General features: G+C 27.4%; 1 protein-coding gene across 3 annotated transcripts in view; it reads left to right on the forward strand.

Annotated features, from left to right (window-relative positions):
- Positions 1–14,393, forward strand: part of adp (adipose) — a 41,049-nt gene that overhangs the window by 25,321 nt on the left and 1,335 nt on the right. For 2 of the 3 annotated variants that reach the window (XM_067266963.1, XM_067266962.1), the window contains exons 2-15: positions 6,355–6,444; positions 6,757–6,840; positions 6,913–6,959; positions 7,031–7,142; positions 7,212–7,399; positions 7,483–7,684; positions 7,752–7,863; positions 11,992–12,195; positions 12,268–12,418; positions 12,497–12,673; positions 12,742–12,880; positions 13,359–13,452; positions 13,529–13,730; positions 13,796–13,988. In XM_067266963.1, coding sequence (XP_067123064.1) covers positions 6,391–6,444; positions 6,757–6,840; positions 6,913–6,959; positions 7,031–7,142; positions 7,212–7,399; positions 7,483–7,684; positions 7,752–7,863; positions 11,992–12,195; positions 12,268–12,418; positions 12,497–12,673; positions 12,742–12,880; positions 13,359–13,452; positions 13,529–13,730; positions 13,796–13,988 — 1,959 coding nt within the window. In that variant the 5' untranslated portion in view covers positions 6,355–6,390. Of the gene's footprint in view, positions 1–1,451; positions 1,474–6,354; positions 6,445–6,756; positions 6,841–6,912; positions 6,960–7,030; positions 7,143–7,211; positions 7,400–7,482; positions 7,685–7,751; positions 7,864–11,991; positions 12,196–12,267; positions 12,419–12,496; positions 12,674–12,741; positions 12,881–13,358; positions 13,453–13,528; positions 13,731–13,795; positions 13,989–14,393 lie in introns of those variants that run through there. The other variant, XM_067266964.1, reaches the window with a different exon arrangement.

The following is a 14,393-nucleotide window of genomic DNA, read 5'->3' on the forward strand; positions in this document are numbered from 1 at the left end:
CTTGCCAAAGTTATTGGGCTAGAGTGTAGCCCCAATAATTTCGGCAAAGATTGTTTGGCTTGAATCAATTAAAATTGGGTTATGAGGTTTTGTTTATATTTAGATTTTCAGTTTTTTTCCCCTACATCAGCACTGTTTTACACATGCATGAATACAAATACAAAATTTCAGTTTTATAGCTTTAATGTAAATCTTAGGATGGGAATTTAACTACCGTCATTAATATTAAATCTCCTGCTAGAGATAGAAGTAGGTTTTTATCATTATTATATCTTATTTATAAATTTATTTGTTTTTAAATAGGTTGATAATTTTTTTTATTAAATTTGAGATTTTTCATTAATGAATATTAAATTTATGATATACTGTACTTTTATTTATTTATCTATTCTATCTTTATTGTATATTAGACATATAGTCACACTTTTTATCATTACTTATTGATTAGTACATTAATATATCTGTTAATTAACAATTTTTCTTATTACATGAACCAAATTATAAAATTTTAAACTATTATTTTGTAAATAAATTCTTGTTTATTGTCAATTTTAAGTATTCAATCTTTGTATTTCTCAACAAATATAAGAATAGTTAAAATTTTATATAATTAATACATTTTTTTGATAAAATTAATACATTAATTTTATCAAAAAAATTGATTTAATAACTAACTTATTTAATGGATTAAATTATTATTGTAACATATTAAAATGTTGTTAATCTTATCAATTTTATGAAAGGTAAATAATAATATATATTATCTACTGGTATTTTATATTAAAAAAAAAGATAAACAATATTTAAATTATAAATTTTATTACAGATTTCTCATGAATTTGATGAAATATTGAAATATAATATGTGGTTATTAGTAAAATCTGTTTAAAAATTACAATTCTAGTTATCCAAAAGTCTTGAGTTTGGTGGGAAAAAAGAAACTAGCTTATTGCATATCATATCCCAATCTTCAAATTTCAATAGGACGTATACAGTACTCCATAATTATAAAGAAATTTTCACATGTGTCTTGAATTGTAATAAATTATATTACTATATTTAATGTTTAATATCTTAATTTCATAGAAGTATTTATATTTTCTGTTGTTATTAAGTCTGCTCTATTAATAGAATGTATTTTGACCTTTTAAAGATAAGTGTTTTATTATTTATGCCAATGACAAATTTATAAAATAGAAAATAGAATTTAAAATTGAGTTTTATATAATAACAACAATACAGATTTTTTAAAATATGTAAAATTTTCTTTATTAATATTTAATATTTTTAAATTAATGATTTGTTAGATAAATAATTTTATGATAAAGTAACATTTTTTTATGTGCTATTAAAACTAATTGGGCATAACAACCACTAAATATAATGACTGTACCTACATAACTGCTCTCCATTTCTAAATTTAGCAGTTGCAGTCTATTAGTCAGCTTTAGATTCTTATCAATTCTACTTTATGCAAGTTATATTATCTATAATTTATGCTTAATCTGCCTGTTATTTTTATATGAATCATATAAAAAAGAATTTAAAGTGTCTATTTAATGTATTTAAATATATTTATAAGTGTTAAGTAATTTATTTTATAACTATTAGTTATTTATATTAAACTAAAGGAATTTTGAATGACGAAACATGAACAATTTTAATTACTGCATTTATAAAAAGTTTTTAAAAGGTAATAAAATGTAATGATTATAATTCAGTTACATAGTAATCGAGGTTTTGAAAAAGTAATTGTCAGCAATTAAAATTCTATTTAAATTTTCTTTTACGTTGATTAATGAAAAGCAGGTTTATCCCGATATTCTTCAATTGTATATGTTACATATCTGTAAAAAAAATATATGTATCATTTACTTTTAAATAGTATATAAATATATATGCATTATTTTAATGTCATCAAAAGTAAACCTTTTTATTATTCTGGTTTTTAATGCACAAGGTCAGTTTAAAAACCAGTTAGAGATGACATAGTGATCCTGTTGTAGGAATGTAATGACAATAGAATTTTGAATTTAAATTAAAATTGATTTGAATAATAATACAAAAATTAGTTATTAATATTATTATTTGTAATTTTTAAGAAAATTAGATTTTTTTTTTTAAAATAACAAAACAATAATAAATTTGTAAGAAAAAAATACATCATATATATATATATATATATATATATATATATCTGCAGATCTGTATACTGATATATCTGTAGATCTATATAACTTCTATTTAATTTATTTATAAAATTTTAAATTTCCTGTTCAGTATTTAGAAGAGAGAAATTTGAGAGAACTGTAATCATCAGTGTTGTTATATAAACACTATTTATATATTTTTGATAGTATAAATTTCATAAATATGTATTTTATACACAATATTTGTTATTTTGTAATAAATAATGAAATATATATAATATATAGAATTATTATATAAATCATTCATAATTGTAAACTTGTCTAAATTACTATATTTTACAGTATATAAGATATATGGCATATGACTTCCTCCCAGTTCAGCACAGAATATTAGGAAGATGTATTTAGTATATTTCAGTTATCCTATGCCTTTGACAGTCTGCTGTAAATTTTTTTATTATATTCTAGTTAAAAAAATTATTGTTTAATAAAACATATTATAATATTTTTATTCAAGCGTTGGCAGTTACCTATAGCCTACTGAAAGCTGTTTCAGGATTTCATTAGCACATGGGATCAAAACCTTATATAAAGAACACATGGCTTTCTTTTTTTTCCAGAAAAGTTGCATCTTATATGTCTTAAAATATTGTAATATGTAAATACAGTAAGACCCTGCTTAATGCTGCCTCGTTTAACGCTGATTCAATATAAAGTGGTCTGCTCGAAGCCTAAAAAACGGCTCAAAATTTATGCTGATTTAAATTATCATGGCATTTCATTGATTCGTATATAATACAATTATTTACAAACACGAACTAGTCAGTAAAAGGTGTCCTTTCTTTAAATCTATGTTTGTTTGGTGCAATTTTGGAAAAAATATAACGTCATGGATACCATAGGCAATATCGGCTTTGCTTGGCAAGAATTAACTGATAAATGCACGAATGAAGTGTGGAAGAAGTTATGGCTAAAGGTATCCAAGAATTCTCAAAGAGAAGAACCTATCGCTGTATCATTAGGTTGACCAAACTCAACCTAATCAATACAGCAGGACTAGGAGATGTAGATGAGCAGGATATTGAGAAGTTACAGCAGGTTTCTGGTGAGGGTCTTACCAATGATGATCTTCAAGAACTGGCAGAACAAGGAATTTGTGTAGAACTGGAGAATAGAGATTCTGAAAACAAAAAATTCAAAAAATTTCTTTACAGATTTCCTTAGTAAAAGTTGGTAACGATAATTGAAATCATTGATCAAATTGTAGCGAATGATCCAGATTTTGAAAGGAGTGCAAAAGCAAAACGAGGCATTTTGGATGCGATCTCTTGCTACCAACATTTACTTATGGAAAGAAAAAGAAAGTGACAAATGAAACTACACAATTTTATCACAAAAAACAAGAATTTCAGAAGAGTCAGGACTTTCATTACAAAAAATGAACTTTACATTTCTGTGTCCATATGTTTTGTGTTATTTAACATATATTATTATGCAAATTAATATAAAAATAACTTAAAATTTTTATATTTTTGGTCATGTGTTCCCCTATCCCTATTTACTCTGTTAAAATGACCTCGTTTAATGCTGTTTCGTTTAGTGTTTTGTCATCTAGGAACGCATCCCCCATGTTAAGCAGGGTCTTACTATATATATTTATTTCTTTGACTATACTCTTTACATGCATATGTGCACACAACTCACTTATCTGAATTTGATGGGGCCAGAGAGATTTTGGATAAATGAAATTTCATATAGTCAAGTAACACATTTTTATATTATGGATACATCAAACACATGCATTTAAAGTTTCATGAACAATGAATACTGTAAAGTTAAATAATTTTCTCAAAATCTAACAACTAACAATGTTACATATATGACCTAGTTTTTGTGGCACTACAATTGACAGATTACATAGTGATTTCCTGTTACATGGAAATGTTTTCTCATGTATTATACTGTGATATATATATATACAACACTATATGTTCTGGATTTTTCGAAAACTGTTTTGAATAATCGAGTTCCCACTTCCTAATCTCTCTTCATTCCAAACTATCCCACTATACTACTACTAGTGGTAGTAGTAGTATAGTAAACAAATATATATAACTATATATATTTGTTTTAACAGTTTTCTGAACTTCATAGTGATGGGATTGTAATATTGAAACTTAATTGATAAATTGTTTTAATAAGAATAGTATCAGTTTGGTCAGACTTGTTCACTTGCATTCTCTTTTTCTGTATGCTATCTGCTGCTTTTTTTTTTTTTTTTTTGTAGAAATCTATTGTTCTTTAAAAGAGATCTGACTTCTGAAATAATTTCTTATGGAGTGTACCCTTTTAGTTGAAGTGCTTCAAGCTTCCTCACTCATTCAATCTATAATGATTTGTACAATGAAGATGACTTTGCCAGTTATCAGATTGACACATATAACAAACAAACACATTTCATTTAAAAACAGTTTATAAGTAAACTTTGTTTTTTTAATATAAATTATCATTTAAAATGAGAGAGAGAGAGAATAAAAATATTTTGATTAGTTTAGTGTAATGGTAAATATTTATTTACTTATGTTAGAAAAATAACTTACAATAAAAATAAATTTTCTTTTTATTAAGAACTTTAAATGCTGAATGAAATAATGATATAATAATAATAATGATGTTATATTACTGTATTAGTAATATCAATTTCTGTATGCATTAAAATATTTTAAAAGTATATATTTTTATAATATAAATAAAAAGATTATAAGATGTATTAAGAATTAATTAAAACTTAGCTAATAAATTGGAACTAAATATAAAAAAGTATTATTTGAATTTATAATTTAAGAACATTGGAAGAAGTGTCTTACTTGCAGAAATGTGTAATTAACACTAAGAAATCGTATTTAAGTTTATTGGTTGATTTTTATTGTCAAGATGTCATAGTATTCAAACTAAATATGCTATTTGATATTTAGAATTGCAGAAAAAAAGCATCTACTATACACACATTTATTTTATAGAAAATTTAATTTTATTAGAATTTTTTGACTGCTTAGCTTATTAATGTAGTAAAAATAGTTTGTGACAATTAGTTATAGCTATTATATGAAAGTTTAGTTTGAATTATTTCTTACGTATGTTTTTATATATACAAGTAATCTCAGTATTTGTGTGTTTGTATTTGTGCTTTTGTTTATTTCATGAAACATTTGTATATCCATATATTGCTTTTATAGTATTTCAATTAGAATGCATTACTTGTAAAAAATGTATTCTGTTATCTGTAATTTTTAAAATTTTTGGCAATCAAGCAAAGTACAGGAGGGTCTAATGATGTGTTCACTTGTTTATAATCGATCAGCGCCGCCGTAACTTATCCGTTACAATTCCCAGACACGCACCTGTTATCAAAGAGTTGACCGTTACGATTTGACCGTTACGAGATTGACGGTTGTGATTTGCGCTGATCGATTATAAACAAGTGAACACATCATTAGACCCTCCTGTACAATAATTACAATATTTGTATTGTACTACCGAACTGAAGTCATTGTACAGATGTTGAGAACATACTGTATTGTAGAGCTATAAAATCCACAAATGAACTAAGTGGACATGATGATACAGAAAACTTCCACCACAGCAGAGGAAAGATGATGAAAAAAAAAGTGCAAAAGCTGCCATTGACAGCTTTCAAGCTTTCAAAAATATACAGCACTGTTGATAGCTTGTGCAAGGAGTTGCAAGAATCAGAGCTAAATCCTGAGTGCATCCTTAAATTTAAGTGAGCTTTGGAAACAGCCTGGCTTCTGTATGCTGAAGTCTTAAAGGACATGAATAATTTTGTATATCAAGCAACATTAACTCAGTTTTTCCAAATTGTTGTTAATCTTCCACAATCTTCTTAAAATGTAAGACTAATGTTTTTAATATAATTAAGCATAGGAATAAAATAAACATTAGGTGTTATTTACTTGTTGAATCATTCACAAAAGTTTAAATTTTCCTGAGACAGCAACATGGTTTAGATAAGGTACAGTACATTGGTTCACCCACAGGAACATAACTCAATTTTCCCGTAGTCCTTTGTATTTGATATTTGTGAGATTTCCAAGAAACTTAACTCTTGTGGATACAAAACTGTTTAATATAAAAAATTGTGTATTAATCTTGATAATTAATTTAGATTATTTTATCTTTTTAGGTAATATGGGAACTTTAAATATATTAAAATAATATAATGAAAATGGAAACTAGGAATGTCACTCATCGCCTTCTTCAAAGAGAAGAAAATGTAAGTATTATACCAGTTCAACTTGAATAAATTCTGTTAGTATTAAAGAGAAATATTTTTGTTGTTATAATTTACAGTACTGGCATAATAAAATAATAATAATCATAATTTTAAAAAGTTATTTTTGTTTTGATGATTTATTGAGCTAAAATTAAATAATTTTAGGATGTTCAAATTTTTAAATTTACTGTAAATTTATAAACATAACTTTTTAATAATTTTGTTTTAAAAAATCAAATGACCTAAAATGTTAAATGTCATCATTGGTTTTGTAGCTTTATAAATATGATATTAAATATGGAATTATTTTAGGATAAGTGTCAGCGTCGCTTCCAACGAAAGCTCCATGTCACTCCGAATTTAATTTCACGTCTTGGTTTAGAAGCAGAATTGGAGGTAACTTATTTTATTTTCTCTTTTCAGTAAGATGATTATTATTATCATTATTTAAAATTACAATGCTTTTAGGGTCATGCTGGCTGTGTTAATTGCTTAGAATGGAATGAGAAAGGAGAGTATGTATTCATTTTTAATAGGATTATTTTTTTATTTTGAAAAATATATTTATTTATTTACTTATTTTCAGTCTGTTAGCAAGTGGTTCAGATGATGTTCACATTATATTATGGGACCCTTTTAGACATAAAAAGTTACATTCTATTCAGAGTGGTCATCATGGAAATATATTTTCTGTTAAAGTGAGTAATCTGTCATTAAAAATATTAAACATTTTTTATAATTTCATTCATTTATTTTATTGAAATTAGTTCCTTCCAAACTCTAATGATAACATGATAGTAAGTGGAGCAGCAGATTATAAGATAAGAGTGCATGATGCAAATGCTAAAGAAACTACAATGGCTTGTAGTTGTCATGCTGGACGTGTTAAAAGGATAGCTGTAGCTCCTAATGTACCATTTATGTTTTGGAGTGCTGCTGAAGATGGAATTGTAATGTAAGCTAACATTGCAGAAAACAATTAATATTATATAAAATATATATTAATATTTAACATTATATTTATTAAAACTATTTTAGGCAGTTTGACTTAAGGGCACCTCATCAGTGTTCTAATGTGTGTAACAATGTATTGATTAATCTGATAAACCATTTAGGTAAAAGTGCCGAAGCTAAGTGTCTAGCAATAAATCCATTTAGACCAGAACTCCTTGCAGTGGGAGCAAATGATCCTTATGTAAGGTTATATGACAGACGTATGATATCAACAACAACTATAAAAGTATGTATGTTTTTTGATCTAAGATGTAACATTTTTAAGTATTAAATTTACGTAATACATCATTTAGTATTCCAATGAACATATACCAAGATCATTATGGGAACGTCACTCTTATTTACCTATGTCAGATTCTGAAGAAGACAATCTTCCAGTAGGCTGTGTCACTTATTTTGTAGCAGGTAAAAAAGAAAATTAGAATTGAAAATTCATGTTTTGTTTTATTTTATTTTACTATTCATAATGCAATTTATATCTATACATATAGTTAGTTAATAATGTTTTGGAAACCATGCTTCTTAATAGTCAGTGATAAAATAATTTAAAAAGTTCTAGTATTTGTAGATTTTGTAAATTTTTAAAAGTTACAAAGTTTTATGTTATATAAAAATTAACATTTAAGAATGATCATCTCTCAGCATTTATATAATTAATGTTATAGTGTCTCTAAAATGTATCAAAATGTTTATAAATGCTTAAAATAAAAAACAATTTATAAGTCCTGTAATTTCTAATTTTTAGCATTGTCAATATTTCAAAACTATGCTTTTCAATATGTATTGAAAGTTCATAAAACTAATTTTTAGTCATAAAAGAAACCTCCTTATCAATATAAATAAATTTTTGAAATGAGAAAGATATTTAGGATTCTGTCTATATATTGCAGGGGCATATCCAAGAGAGTGCTTATGGTGCTGCATCACCCCATTGATACCAAAGCAATCAATTTTGTTACTTTAAAATAAAAATAAATATAACAACACATGCATGTTGCATGACTTCAGTTAGGTGACATTAGATAACTGAAGTAATTGAGCAACATTCTCTGAAAACAATAAGAGGCATTTGCCTTGGTCTCCCTGAATCTGTCTTGAGCAGCATCCATATTCTTAAAATCCTGGATATACCACTGATATATTGAACAAAGAAAATTGTTTTGTGAACAGCATTGTCTTTCAATAACAATATTAAAGCAAAGTTTTATTTTTATTATATGTTCTTGGTTTTTACTTCCTATATATCATTTTTCTGTGCATATTTTTTTGCCATTTTTTTACTAATCAAAAATTGAGTTGCAAAAAATAAGTGAATTTTTTTTTTGAAGATAAGACTGTCCTCATATTTACTCTTACAGGATATCTTGATTAACTCTTTAAACGTGATATAAGACAAACTTGCCTTAATCCATTCGAGACAAAATTGGCCAAAGGAAAAGTTGTTTGACTGGTTTATTATACAAATTTTCTTCATAGCCTAAGGGATAAAAATAATTTTGTTTCCAGATACACAAAAAGAAGAAATTTTCAGAAGTCATGATTTTATAAGACAAATTTAATATTGTAAAAAATTAAGATGTTTGAACAATTTGAAATTTTTCACATAAATAACATGCAGATAACCCATTTTTGTTAGGTGTTCATATTCTAAAAAAAAAGATCATTAAATGAGATAATTAACTCTGCTGTTTATTATATTGATTTAAAATATTAATGAATTACTAACTTAACTTAGTTGTCTTGGTCTGATGCATTTCTCTTACTGCCCAACGTTGCAGATTTGTCATAATCTTCATCACTACCAGCATACCGTCAGATTAAATTATCTTCAGAACCATCTATGGTGTTGGAAATTCTGGTTTTCTGAATGCTTCTCAATTATTGTTGGTGAAATTTATTTCCATATGTTCACTCTCACATCTTTTCCTGACTTGACTATTGTATTGCCAGATGGCTAGCCATCAAGTTGTGGTTACCTCCAGCCATCCACTTTGCATAAAACCTTTGAATTCCATCTGTAAATGGTTTAGTAAGTAGGATATCAAGTGGTCGCAAGACTGAAGTTATGCCTCCAGGAATCGCAGCCATGTGTGTTCATCCTTCTTGGACCATCATCTTCATTTCCTCATTTAGATGGCCCCAGAAACTATCAATTACAAGCAAAGACTTGGCAAAGTAGAGCACTAGACTTCCTTCTGCAACATTTTTTATACCCAATCTTTCATTAATTCCTTATCCATCTATCCCTTTTCTTGTACTTGGAAATTGTTCACGTTGTATTCGTTTAAAATCTTTAGGCATGATCTTTCTTTTAAAAATCACATATGATGACAATTTCTGTCCATCAGCAGTCACATCTAATACCACTGCATCATTGCTTCTCAAAGCCAGTTGATTTGGTGATAACCTATGGAGATAACTAGGGTTGTTCTAAACCAAAATATTGATATCAAAATTTTGGTTTAGCACAGCCTTAGTTATCTGCTACACTTGTAATAAACAATAATACTTTCATAAGTACTAATATTAACTTTCTAATTCTTTCTTGACTAATAGCTGGAGTTTATTGTTTACATTAACTTTTTATATTTTACTAGTTGATGTACAGAGCAGTGCTTCAGTCTTCTTAAGAAAACATCAAATAGGTTTGAAAACTACAATGTACTCTTGTTACTTGGTGACTATATATATATATTAAATACTTGCTTCTGTTACAGTGTCAACAAATTTCATTTTTTCTTTTGATCTTCTCTTAATGAAATTGTTTTATTTACATATGTTTATAAAACAAATCAGTGCAAATACATGTCTGTAAATTATGCAGATATGACTGGGTTGATATGTAAATAATCTATGTAATGCTAGGAATCTCAACTCTTGGTAACAGAATGATTCATTACTGTTTCCAAAGAGTTGCTTAGTGAATCCTACTGTTTATTTCACTGCTTTGTACAAAATAAAATGATGTAAAATTAGTATCTCATGCTGTGTATTAAATACAATTAAGTATACATATTACATAATTTTGATGGTGAGTATGTGTGACATGTTATGGAGCATTACAGGGGATTGGATTGTAGTTGAAAAGTATAAAAATAGCATTACATAATTTATGGAAATGATTCCATATATTGATTCCTGTATATTCTAAAGATTCTTATAATTATTTAACTGTAACAAAAAGTAAAACAATTCACATTTGAAATACAATCTGAATTAAATTTCTTTTATATCATGTATATGTTATGTAGGCTGTTTTTTTTTTTTCAAGCTCCAATGGTCCATAAAAAAAAGACAAGTGTAAATAACAAAATGAATATATTACCAAAAGTTAGGTACAAGCATGGTTACTTTTTGACACAATCACCGTGAAGATTGAGGCATTTGTCATATCTGTGGATGAGCTTTTCCATCTCCTTGTCATAGAAAGATGCCACCAATGACTTGAGATGGGCCCTGACGTTGCTTTGAAGATCATTATTAGTCTCGAACCTCTGCCCTCCTAGCCACTTTTTCTGTTCAGGAAAGAGGTGCAAGTCACTCAGCGCTAAATTGGAGCTATACACTGGGTGTTTAAAGCTGGTGAAGACTTCCACTTCTTTCCTGAACTGAAAATGTGGCTAGCAGGGCAGAGGTTTGAGACTAATGACAATCTTCAAAACAAAATTGTTGTTAAGGCCATCTCAATTCACTGGTGGCAACATTCTATGACAAGGGGATGGAAAAGCTTGTCCATAGAAATGACAAATGACTCAATCTTCACATGATTGTGTCGAAAAGTAACCATGTTTGTACCTAACTTTCGGTAATAAATTCATTTTATTTACTCTTGTCTCTGTTTTATGGACCGTGGGAGCTTGAAAAAATCACCCTCATATTAGCAATGTGATTGAGCCATATACCTGCTAATATTTCAAGAGAGAGAATAATTATATTTCAAAGCAACATTAGGAGTGGATGGAAAATAATAATAATAATCTTTAAAAACTTTCAAAATATTCATGCATTATTAGGTTTTTACATTGAAAGCAATAAACCAAAATACCAGTGTATAAATAAAAAAGATAAATTTACTACAAAAACTTGGAGAAGACAAAATTCAACATTCAATCCAAACATAAATGTGTCTACAATGGCTTTACACAAATAGGATGCTGTCACAAATATACATACATAAATACAAATAAATTGTAATCTTATATGCAAGAATTTAGTTTATTGTTTGAATTAATTTCTATAAAAGTACACTTTGATGACTTTGAATATTTGATTTTATTAGTGGATTCTCAAATATCATTCAGTAATTTTGAAAAAGCTCTGTGATTTTTGATATTTCTGAAGATTTTTTTTTCTAAAAGATGATAAAATTTTATTGTTGAAATCTATAGATACATTACTCTTGTATCTAGGTTTTATTAAAACTGATTGCATATTAAAATGAATGAATCTGTTAAGATTATATAAATTGTATTATTCAATGCATAAATTTTTCATAATCAAGCTGAAAAATTTACAAATAACTTTTTATTACAGGCCACTTGCCTTTAAAACAGCCAGATTACAGGAAACGCTACAGAACTTTGGCATCAACGTATCTCACGTTTAGTCCCAATGGAAGTGAATTATTAGCCAATTTAGGAGGAGAACAAATCTATCTTTTCAGCATTGTAAAGCCTTCCTTACCCAAAATTTATGATTTACAGGGTGTCCCTCTATCAGCAAATGGATTGTGTAAAGGTATTGTCTCTTATATTAACCATACAAACATTTCATATAAAAACAATTTATTACCTCATATTTGAATTGCAGATACCTGTAATCCAACAAATGGATATAGTACTCATAAAAATGGTACAACTAATGGTATGATGACAAATGGCGTAACGGCGACGACTGCCAGGATATTACCTACAGAGATATTTAATTCCAATTCGTGGAATGTTGGGAAAAGTAAACGAGGGTAAATGCCAAATTTAATTTTTTTGTCTAAGTAATAGTCTGTTTCTCTTAAAAAATGTATAAAATAATGTAAATTTAGATTTGCCTGCAAATCATTACCACCCACAGTAGAATTAATAAAAGCAAGAGCTAATGAAAAGTTTGAAAAACAGCAGTTTACAGTAGCAATTGATCTTTACAATCAGGCAATTGTTTTATGTCCATCTGCTGCAGCTCTGTATGGAAATCGTGCAGCTGCATTCATGAAGAGAGGATGGTAAGTGTATTAAACTAAGATATGTTGTCATTTCAATTAACTGATTTTATATAACAAATTATTTTCAGGGATGGGGATCTCTATGCAGCATTGAGAGATTGTCATGTGGCATTACGAATAGATGGTGATTATTTTAAAGCACATTTTCGATTAGCAAGATGTTTATATGAGCTACATTGGACAAAAGAAGCATTAGATTGTTTGCAGGTATATTAATTTTTCACTAAATTACAATAGAATCTACTTTTTGTAATTATTTTGAGATTTACCTATACTGATGATAACAAAGTAATAATATGAAATAGAGTAAGACTACAATTAACAGAAATGATTTTATTGGCTCTGGCATTAAATAGGCATGTTAAAATAATAAATCTTTCAAGTTATAATAGTTGAAGCAAGAATGTCAACAGTTTTAAACTACAAACAAATAATCATTGAAACTGATAACATTAACTGGCGACCATTGTGCATCAACCACATATTGATGTTGAGAGACATAGTGCAAAAAGATAACTTAAATTATTATCGTTAAAGTACACTTACAAAACTTCACAGATCTCAAAACAAGAATTATGCAAAACTGAAATGTTAAACAACTGATAACATTGTGTGATTACAATAAGCAGATTCTATATTTTGTAAAAATTAGTACATATTTATTTATTTCCTATGTTTTTGTTAGACATTCAAAGCAAAATTTCCAGATCATGCTCAAACCCATGCTTGTGAAGCATTGGATAGAGATATTAAAGCTGCCATTTATTCCACAGAAACTGGTAAACTCTTACATTCTTTTTGTTTTGTTTTTACCATTATAAAGCTCTTTATAATTTTTGTTTTTCAAATATTTAGAAGAAACTAATAGTACAAGATCGTCTGATTCTCAGGGGTCAGGTAGCAATTGTAGCAATAACAATTCTAATACACGTCATAGAAAACCTTCAGTTTCAGAACAGGAAAAGATTTGGAGGTCACTAGCTTATGATTATGAAACACGTTTTTGTGGTCATTGTAATACCACAACCGATATCAAGGAAGCCAATTTCTTTGGAAGGTATAATGATTTTCCAGTTTTATTTTGTACTGTTAAAAGATATTTTCAACACAAAATTTTTTCAGTTGTGGACAATATATTGTTGCTGGTTCAGATGATGGTTCTTTCTTTATGTGGGACAGAGAAACCACAAATATTGTAAGGGTGCTGAGAGGAGATGACTCTATTGTTAATTGCCTACAACCTCATCCAAGTAGTTGTTTACTAGCAACTAGTGGTATTGATCCTGTAGTCAGGTTATGGAGTCCAAAACCAGAAGTAAGAGTGCATGCATATTTTTGAAACTTTGCAACATAAAAGTATGTTAATATTGTCTTTGGCAAATTTTTACACTATAATTTGAAAAAAATTATTTTGGAAACTTCAAAGAATTTGAAATCAATAGACTGCTTTTAATGCATTTTCCAAGACTATTTATGATTAACCTTATTGTTATCCAATAATAACATAGATGATTGCAGATTGATGTAATTTTAATAAAATTAATTTTATCTTTGGTTTACTTAAAAAAAATAAGTAATATTAGTACACAAGCATTCTGAAACCTGTGTAATAGATTTTCATTAAAATTAATTTTTGTAAACTTTTTCATGTCATTATCATCACAGATGATGTCCTTACATGCATCAATACAATAAATTAATCACTGTAAAAATATTTTCA

Source organism: Centruroides vittatus, unplaced genomic scaffold (assembly GCF_030686945.1).
Source record: "Centruroides vittatus isolate TY-2023 unplaced genomic scaffold, ASM3068694v2 contig_290, whole genome shotgun sequence".
Taxonomy (NCBI): Eukaryota; Metazoa; Arthropoda; class Arachnida; order Scorpiones; family Buthidae; genus Centruroides; species Centruroides vittatus.